The following is a 10,106-nucleotide window of genomic DNA, read 5'->3' on the forward strand; positions in this document are numbered from 1 at the left end:
GAAAGCTAACGTTAGGCTATAAATAAACTGCACTACAGTCAGATAACCTAACATCACCACCATTAAGCTGTGTTCGGCGGGCCGGGCATGATGACATTCTGTAGTGTAATGCAGCCACTTGTTAGCGACCACCTTTTTTAAGACACACAGAAGCTTCAAAGGTCATGAGTGGGGTATTTACTGGCATATTTTATGTCGTAGAACAAAACATGAAAGCCTCTTAAGTTTGTGTTAACCACAGACTTTATTTCAGGCATCTAACCAAAAATGGAAAAGACAAGGGAACCAGGAGTGGTAAAATGCTAACTAATTTTTGGGGTTTTAAGACTCCTGGGGCACTCTGCAGGGTATAAAGTCTGGAGCTTCTCCATAGACAATGAATAGGAGACTGATTTTGTAGATCCACAGAATATTTGTTGTCTTTTTTATACCCAAATGAGCTTTAATCTATAGTTGTGTTCTCAGTTCTGAAACAGAAAATGTATCCATATTATGCTCTTAGTATCATCTATAATACTGTTCCAAATTCAATGTCTATGGAGCAGTTCCAGACTTTATACCCAATGACATCACATATTTAAGTTTTAGCACTCTAGCTTCTGGATTAGGGAGAGAGTGGGTTGTATTTACGTGTATGTTTGGGCTGCTTTAGACCATAGAAATAATAATGGGTGTAGTTCCCCTTTAAGTAAAAGTACCAATGTACAATGTTGAAATACTCTGATACAAGTAAAAGTCCTGAGGTCAAATCTTACCTAAGTAAAAGTAGATGCATTAATGTGTTCACTAATATTGAAGCTTGTTCAGGTAGGACAATTCCAACTAGATGTAGATGATTGTATGTCTACAGTCAGTGCATTCCAGACTTTGAGCGCCCTGTAGATTCCCTGTAATCACAATGTTTGACCTGGGAACAGTAAGAAGTAGCTGACGAGACCGTCTCAGGCCACCTGCAGACTCGTAGGGTGTTAAGAAACCCATTATATACCCTGGGGCCAGCCCAAGCTGCGCTATAAAACTGGGTGATAAAACGTTAATAAAATGTAGAAGGAGCCAGTGCAGCGAGGCTAAGAAGACAGGTGTGTCAGTTGCAGGTGTGAAAGTTGTTTCTGACTCAGGCAGGAATACAGGGAGTGGCAATAAGCAAGTCTAGAAAAAATAAAAGCACATATGACCTTCTCCATGTCCCGGAAGGACAGAAACACCTTTGTTTTGGAGACAACAACTGAACAATTGTATTTGCTGCTTTTAAGGGTGGAGTCAAGTATGACACCTAAGTTGCTTGGCAGAATGTTGCATAAAGAGGAACCCAACAACTTGAGCACTTCACTGTGGACCCACACAAACTATAACTTGTACTATGATGTGACAGTCCTTGTTTATACATTACTGATAATAGGAACTACAGCATCATAAAAACCAAAATGACTGGGAAGTTAAAGTTATTGATTTAGTGACAGTGTGTCTCCCACGTTTTACTTCATGAATTGAAGGAGTAATTGATTGTAAATCTGTATTAGGAAAGGCAAAGCAAAAAATATGTTTATAAAATATTTTACATAGTTATATGTAACTAAATTGATTTAGTTTAATACTTTTTTAATCAAGTAAGATAACCAAACCCTTATCAAAAGAAGGAATCATTCTGTTTGTTAGGATAGTGTACTGGCACAATAAATTAGAGCTGCAACTAATGATTATTTTTTATTATTGATTAATCTGCCCATTATTGTCAGACTATTTGTGACAAGTTTACAACACACCTACTGGCCACAGAACAAAAGTTTGTATTTGGTATATCTATATCGACTTTACAAATCCCTCCATTGGACTAAACGCTCATTCAGTCATTGTTAACACTCATCGTCTAAACAACTCCTGGACAAAAGAGGCTGCTTCTGAAATTACACTGAATAATTCACTGGCACACTGAATAAGTCAAAGTGTAGGTGATTCTACACTGATACAGTATAGCTTTGGGAGAAAGGGAGAACATTTAAAGGGGCCAGTTAAGCCTTAAGGGCAATGCACGCTAGTAAGTAAAAGTAAACAGAATTATAAGTTACCGATGTTTTGTAAGCCTCTTTGCAAATATTTTTAATTAGTAAGTTCTCCAGACTATATTTGAGTGCACTGTTTAAAAGGTATTAGAGGTAAAGAGACAGTCTTATGGCAATAACAGTTACAACATGTTCTCTTTCCCAGTTTGTCTATAACAGCTGCTTGGTCAGTGGCCCTATGCTTCAAACTGTGACGCTCTATGTACCCCTCTCGCTCAGTTTTGTACTTGTCAGTTTCGGCTCGATACATACATATAGTGTCTTTAAAAAAAAATGTCCATGGGTTTGGGTTAAAATTACGTTGACTCTTGGTTTCACATGGGACACAAAGTGTGGTCTCCTGGGTAAAAGTCCTGTGTTTGTTTGACCCATCCACCCTGACCTCCTCCCTATAGACTTTCTTGCTCTATATCACATCCGTTGCTCTGAGCGTCTAAAATTGCCATGGATGGGTTTACGTTGGAGTTTGTTGAAAGTCCAGAGGGTCACATTCAGACACAGATACAGGGCGTCCATCCATCCATTTCATCTGCTTATCCAGGGCTGGGTCACGGGGGCAGCAGGCCAAGCAAAGCACCCCAGACGTCCCTCTCCCCATCAACACTTTCCAGCTCCTTCTGGGGGACCCCAAAGCGTTCCCAGGCGAGATGAGTCATGTAGTCCCTCCAACATGTTCTGGGTCTGCCCTGGGGCCTCCTACCAGTGGGACGTGCCCGGAACACTTCTACCGGGAGCGCCCAGGAGGCATCCTGATAAGACGCCCGAACCACCTCAACTGACTCCTGTCCTCCTCACCCTATCTCTAAGGCTGAACCCAGCCACCCTTCTGAGGAAACTTATTTCAGCCGCTTGTATCCGCGATCTCATTTTTTCTGTCACTACCCAGAGCTCATGACCACAGGTGAGAGTTGGGACATAGATGGACCAGTAAATAGAAAGCTTTGCCTTCCCGCTCAGCTCCCTCTTCACCTCAAGACCTCGAGATACTTGAACTCCCATGCTTGAGGCAGTAACTCTCCCAACCCGGAGAGGACAATCCACCAGTTTCCGGCAGAGAACAGGGCATGTTGTGGGTTGGTATCAGATGCAGAGGACCTTGACAGTTTGTTGGTATTTGACGACCTGGGAATGGGAATGGGTTGAGAGTTCCTCAGTATCCAGGTGCTTTCACACCTGTAGTTTGGTTCATTTGGTCGCACCAGAGGGAAACAATGATACACTGTTGCATTTTTGTTTTGGTTCGGAACCTGTTCACACTGACTTTTTGCAAACAAACCAAGAGGAGTAAACATGAAGTTCTACCTACTGATAGACAGCTCGCTGATTGGACAGTTTTGGTGTTTGTCATCCTGCATCTTTAGGACCCATGTGGGGAAATCAAATTGCAGTGACTGACATGCAGCAGCACTTTAATGCTTATTAAGTGTTTATATTTATGGTTTTTGGTTTCACAAAGAGCTCATAGAGAAATAACTGATTGTAAGCATTAATAATAGGCTATTATCAGACCGCAAATCAACCACGTTATAATTAATGACTAACATAGGGACAGGATGAAAAGGCCTCTTGTACAGTAATGATTGAGGGCTTAATACTGTGGGATCACTGTCACACACTTTTTAATGGACTTAATGAACAGATGAAGTACACAGAGTCAGATACAATGATGGAAGTTTTAACAGCTTTTTAATCAGGGAAAATACTGTCACTGATGTGCACGTGTTACCATGGTTACATCTATGCATTAGCATAAATAGGTTATGGGATATACGTGGCCTTTATTAGGATCAGTTATGAGCTTGCGGACAGATTTGACGATCAGCAGGGGGATTCATTATTGGTTTAGCTGTTAGACAAACCATACCAAAGTCTGTTTGGAAGGGTACCGAGACCCACCTTTGTGAGCGGTCTCGGTACGTTTGTTTGGTCCCCACCAAGGTTTGATTGACAGCTTTCACACCAGCCCAAACTAACTGTACTAACCACGCAAACAGACCTGAGTTTGTTTTAACCAAAGCAAACAGGTTGGGTGTGAAAGCACCCTCAATGACATTAAATAAAGGAAAAAAAAGTGTTTTACTTTGGTTGTTACACAGTAACTGAGAACTGTTCCATAAGAAACTGCAAGAAGATTCAAGTACAATGTTAAGTGAAAGTTGTTATAAATACACTGTTTGGTCTTTTCAACTCACAGAAAACTCAAATCAAGTACAGACACTGTTATAAGAAATGCTGTATGGCACCAAGGTCATGTAATTGTAAAGGCAGCTCAATCAGTCTGTCTTCTTCTTCCAAGTAATCAAAGCCTCTTGGGAAATGCGGAGTAAAACGACCCCGACACACATTGTCGTCAGACCACAAAGCATAGCAAGGCTGTCCGTTACAGTTAGTGCGGTCCACTCCTTGAAGAGAAGTGCAGAGGCAACAATCACGGTGGATGTGAACGTCACATAGTATATGGCTTCAAACATGTTAGAGTTGAAACACTCCAAGGCCTTGTTGATGAAGAAGAACTGTATAAGGATGCTGACGGCCAGCGTCCCCAACAGGCACACGAAGAGAGCCAGAGCTCTGCTGCTCGATGGCCCCTCTCCAAAGGCGTCTTGTGCAGCCAGGCCGAGTCCTTTGCTGCTTGGAACAGTGAAGCTTCCCAAGAGGGAACAAATGGCGACGTACACCATGATGTTTGATGTGCCGTGAGCTGGAGCAACCCACACGATTAATATGACAAGCAGCAGGACCACAGAGAGGGCGTACAGTACAAACACTGCAGGATGAGAAAGGACATTTTTAGATATCTTCATTTATAATGCAATTACATTGTATATGTTAAAAAGAGAAAAAACAGTTCATTAAAACTAAAAAAGTAGATAGTAACTAAAGTAAGTATTGACACTTTTTACTGGCCCGCTTGTGATTCTACAGTGTACCTCATCTTTAATAATTACTAGAGTAAATTTAAGGCAAAAAATAAAACAAACAAAATTGACTTGGTCACCTGGGTCTGACAGCCTCTCCTCTAACTCCAGTCTTGATGTTACAGTTTCTGCTTTAGGGGCATGAATGATAAGCACAACGGAGCCACAGCAGCACAACACACAGCCAAGCTTCCCCAGGATGTTTAAATGCTCCTTCAAGATCCAAGAAGCCAGCACAGCCCTGCGACACACAAACACAATATTGCTACAAGATACAAAAGGCAATTCATGGAGTCCTGAGAGGATTATTAAGTGTAATCATTTTAAATCTTGACTCTGCACTCTTGTGCTGGGTAGATGTTTTTAACAAAATTTAAGACTTATTTTCTCATTCAATTATTGAAGGTAAGTATAAAGGTAAGCAGTATATGTTTAGTCCTGTAGGAATATGGTTATTAAAACGAGTTAGGTTGATCTACATTCTGCCAACAGTTAGGTGCAAGAATAAAATAAAACACTATATGCGGTTCATTGGTAGGTTAAACATTTGTAATATCAGAAATGTGGACTCTCACACAGAAAAGCTTGACTCAGTGCAACACAAGTGAATTAAAAGATTGATAAATTAAATTTGTTCAAATGTTTTTGGCAATTAAGACCTCACAAATTCAAATTTAAGAAAATTTCATTTGTTTTAAGGCTTTTTGATGCCTAAAAATACAGTGACACGATGAGATGAAAGTAGCTCATACAGGCTTACTGTTGTGGTTCCTAAATAATTCATACAGATTAAAATTGAATTTAAAAAAAGAGTAATTTTCATGTTTAAAAATGACAGCAAAAAGATCAGTAATGAACCACAACTTTTAACAGCCTGATCAGTAACTGTCTGACACATATCTTTGTTGTTCTGTCATAAAATAATTCTCCCTCAGAGTAACTATGGAATTTGAGTCTGTATTTGACTGATGTTAACCCTCTGTACATATTAGTATCACTACAGTATGTTGCTGTATACACTGTATAGTGAATGTCAAGCTGAATGTTCAAAGTGACAGTTCACCCCCAAATCAAAAATACATATTTCTCCTCTTATCTTTAGGGCTATTTATCAATCTACTGCAGATTTTTTTGGTGTGAGTTGCTGAGTAGTGTTGGAGATACTGGCTGTAGAGATGTCTGCCTTCTCTCTAATACTATGGAACTAGATGGAGCTCGGCTCATGGTGCTCAAAGCACCAAAAAAGTTCAAATTAAAAAACAAACAAACAATAAAAATACATTTGAAAAACTCAACAGCAATGTCTCTTTCCAGAAATCATGACACGGTTACTCAAGATAATCCACAGACCTTGCTCATGGAGGAACTATTTTCTTTTTGCAGACACCCGCAAGCTGTATCACCATGCAGACGGAAACGTGTGTCTGTTGGTAGCTCACCTAACACCACTGAGCTCGCATATGTCACAGCTCAGTCGACTCGATGCCATTAATGTTTACATCTTGTGCTGTCACCAGCGATAGTAGTAGATGAGTAGATGTACACTTCCTTCTTCACTGTGATGCAGATGGCAGGTGAAGTTTGGTACATGAAACTGCTCACAATAAGGTCTGTGGATTATCTTGAGTACCTGGGTCATGATTTCTGTAAGGACACATTGCTGTTGAATTCTTTTAAATGTATTTTTGGCGCATTGAGCACCACAAGCTGAGTGTCATCTAGTTCCATTATATAAGAGAGAAGGCAGACATCTCTACGGCTGATATCTCCAACACTCAGCAACTCACATCAGAACAATATAGACTGATAAATAGCACTACAGGTAAAAGGGAAAATATGTATTTTTGATTTTGGGGGTGAACTGTCCCTTTAAAATGAAATAAAATCCAGTTTTCTCTTGAACTTACCCAAATAACACTCCAAGGGCTCCCAGTGGTGTAACTATCACAGCCGGGGCCACATTGTACGCCAGGAAATTTCCAATTTGACCAACAATCACTGTTGAGATCCATGAACAGGTGTGTCAACAACATTTAGCCTAAAACATGCATGGGAAGTTTTACATGTAAGTCAGAGACAAATCTCAGAATGTGATTATTTGATCAGTGCCTCCAGAGTCGACAGATGGCGCTATACTCACTGCACAGTGTGCCACCCCACCACACCACATCTGTAAGGTACGACCCTCCTGGAGAAAATACAATTAAAAGTTTAGTTTGTGTTGCCTTCGACGCTTTACCCAAATTAACTGTGTTATTAAAATGGCTTCCCAGATTCTACCCATGTAGCTGTTCTTAAATCAAAGCTAATGCCCGTCTACTTATCTGCTGTTTAGGTCTACCTCTGTCGCGAGAGCGTAAAATTCCCTTTTTTTGCAGCACAAATGTCGACCCATTGATGAAACTGGATACTACAGCTATCAATATTCCAAAGACTGGCAACGAAACGCTGCTTGGCTCCGAGTCAGCAGCCATTACTAACTTGGAATGACTGAGGGGCTACTGTCCACTGTTGTAGTTTGGACTGGGAAGTGACGCACTGCGCATGTGCGTTGCCATGAGAACCCGGCTGCACCACCCCAGCCTCAATTAAATTCCATAGGCTTTAGGAAAGGCAGCTTTATTTGTATAACCCATTTCATACATAAGGGGAATTCAAAGTGCTTTACAGAGCAATGAAATATAAAATATAATAAAGGAAACAGATTTACAATAAAATAGTAAAAAGAAGATAAAAAACAATTTAAATTATTTATAATTTTAAAAAATCATTAAAAATAGCAAAAGTGCAGACAAGAGGTACAAATATAAGAGGACTATTTAAAATGATTTAAAATTGAGTTTAAAAATAAGGTTGCACTCATTACAGCGTAGTATGCAGTGTAAGAAAGGAATCATTCTTTTTTTAATTCAATACCGTTATTATTAGCAATAGTTAGTTTTTTTTAGATCACTGAATATCATAGGACAGAAACACTAGACCTTATTTTATGTTTTCTGCATGGATACAATTTAAGTAATCTTTCCGTCCCTTTTTTTTGATGCATGTATTTTTAATGTTTGATTAGTTATTTATTTTTATTTTATTTTATTTAGATGATAGATTTTTGATATTTTATTTTTTTTTAGTAATTTTTCATTTTACTACAGGGATTTTTTTTTTTTCTGAACACTTTTGTAGGCATGTCACTTTTTAAATGGCCTTTCATTGTAATCGCTGTCACCCACTTGTGCTCACTTATTAATCCCCTACCAAGCTTATAAAAATGTTTTGCTTGGCTCCTGTCTACTCATTTGCACTGTGACAAAGACCTTAGGGTCGGTGTTTTAAGGCAGCCATGTTCTGGAATAAAGGCCTTTTAACTTAATTCAAATGCATCCGTTCCTGCTCCACACACGAGTGCCTGAAGTTAATTTTTTCTTCCCATGTGCTGACCCTTCTCTTCAAGAGCACCTGCATTTTTTCTTGAGTATCATGCAATAAAGTCAGTCCTTGAGCACACTACTATCTTGTTCTTCAAAGTGTAAAGCAGGAATGTTTTTAGCTTTCACTTAAAAGTGGTCAGGGTCGGGGCTTGTAACATCATCTGGAAGGTTATTCCAGGTTTGTGTTGCATGATAACAAATTCAAACCCGTCTCTCTGTCTTCTAAATGACACTTCATCCTTTACTTTTAATCAACTTAGGTTGTTGTTTTCAGGCTTTACAGCTGCAGTAAAAGACAATTTTACAAATGGGGTACACTCTGGGTCTCTCTTTGCGCTCATACTGGATTATAGCCATTAATAAAATTGCAAACTTGGATTGTACAGCAGCTAAGATGAGAAGAGCACACTCTAAGATGAGAAGGGCATGGTTATAGCTTCCATTAATAGTCTATGGACTTTAATGTTTTAACCTCAGCTGGTTAGTTCTGACTCTTCCTCAGTAATTTCCAACAAAATCTTTTTTGTGTCACTCAGCACTTTTTCCTGACGTATGGAGAGTGGTTGAAAATGAAAAGATGCAAGTCGCACACAAAGGACGGGTTTGAAAGGCTTAAGATTAACACGCACTTCCTGAATCTTAATATAATGAAATTAAGACTCACAGGAATCAAAATACCATACTTATGTAGAGCAGAAACAATATGCCTCAGTGTCATGTGCCCCACAGAGGACAAATATGAATTGCCGGGTCTCAAGAGGATATGAACACGTTGTCTTTGCCTCTGAAATGTCACGCTCACCACACCCCAGAGACTTGTATTCTAAGAAAGCTTTACGATCATGTATCCCTATACATTCATCCTGTAAATTAAATGACATCTTAAGCCTACACTCAGGGGGCCATCTAAGCAATGTATGCTGCATCTACAGTAAATCATCAGTTTTAGAAAGCACACACTAAGAAGGAAGTGGACGTACACACTAGAGAGCTGCCTGCCTTTTAAATAATTTTGCTCATGGCATTTTAAAGTCTAGTCGTCTGCCAATTCGAGGACACAAAAATATCCCCTTGAACAAAAACAAAGAGTTTTTCTTTTTGGCAGATTTGACAGGAATATGAACACTTTTTTCTGAATGAGTCGTAACACCATCTCTCTTGTTAATGCCATTCATTCAGTTTGTCAAGGAAATGATACCCTTGTCTGTAATGAGAAATCTTCAGACAGAGGATCTGGCATATAGGTCCTCTGACAATTTATGTTGCTATCCTGACCAGTAATCCATTCATGATGGATTACTGAAATTATATTGGCTAAATTTTGAGTCAACAGATCTATACCTTGATAGTTCTTCTGGTATCTCTCTCTGGTCTTTCATGGAGAGCATGATATTTAAATACACAATTGGCAAACTAATGAAGGCAGAAAGGAGAGATGATCCTACATGTGTTGCTCTTTGTGGCCTTTGTATAGATACTCATAATGACAAGGAACCCCCGCCTCCCATCTCTGACTGTCTAAGTTGTGGATATTGACCCCCTTTGGAGTGACATGATGTGTGTGTATATACACTGATCAGCCAACACATTCAAACCACTGTGAATAACTTTGATTATTTTGTTCCAATGCATTGTTCTGCTGGGAAACCTTTGGTTCTGGCATTCATGTGGATACCACCTGACATGTTCCACCCACTCAAACA

The 10,106-nt window shown here is 39.5% G+C and overlaps 1 protein-coding gene across 1 annotated transcript; it reads right to left on the minus strand.

The window, feature by feature from the left end:
• Nucleotides 1–3,731: 3,731 nt before the first annotated feature.
• On the minus strand, nt 3,732–7,514 carry nipa1 (NIPA magnesium transporter 1). Its single transcript, XM_050054904.1, has 5 exons — nt 7,320–7,514; nt 7,119–7,166; nt 6,886–6,976; nt 5,059–5,219; nt 3,732–4,827 (listed from the first exon to the last, which is right to left on the minus strand). Exons 1-5 carry the CDS (start codon nt 7,450–7,452, stop codon nt 4,334–4,336), a joined length of 927 nt encoding a protein of 308 aa, XP_049910861.1. The 5' UTR covers nt 7,453–7,514; the 3' UTR covers nt 3,732–4,333.
• Between the last annotated feature and the right edge of the window lie 2,592 nt (nt 7,515–10,106).

Source organism: Epinephelus moara, chromosome 10, assembly GCF_006386435.1.
Source record: "Epinephelus moara isolate mb chromosome 10, YSFRI_EMoa_1.0, whole genome shotgun sequence".
Lineage (NCBI taxonomy): Eukaryota > Metazoa > Chordata > Actinopteri > Perciformes > Serranidae > Epinephelus > Epinephelus moara.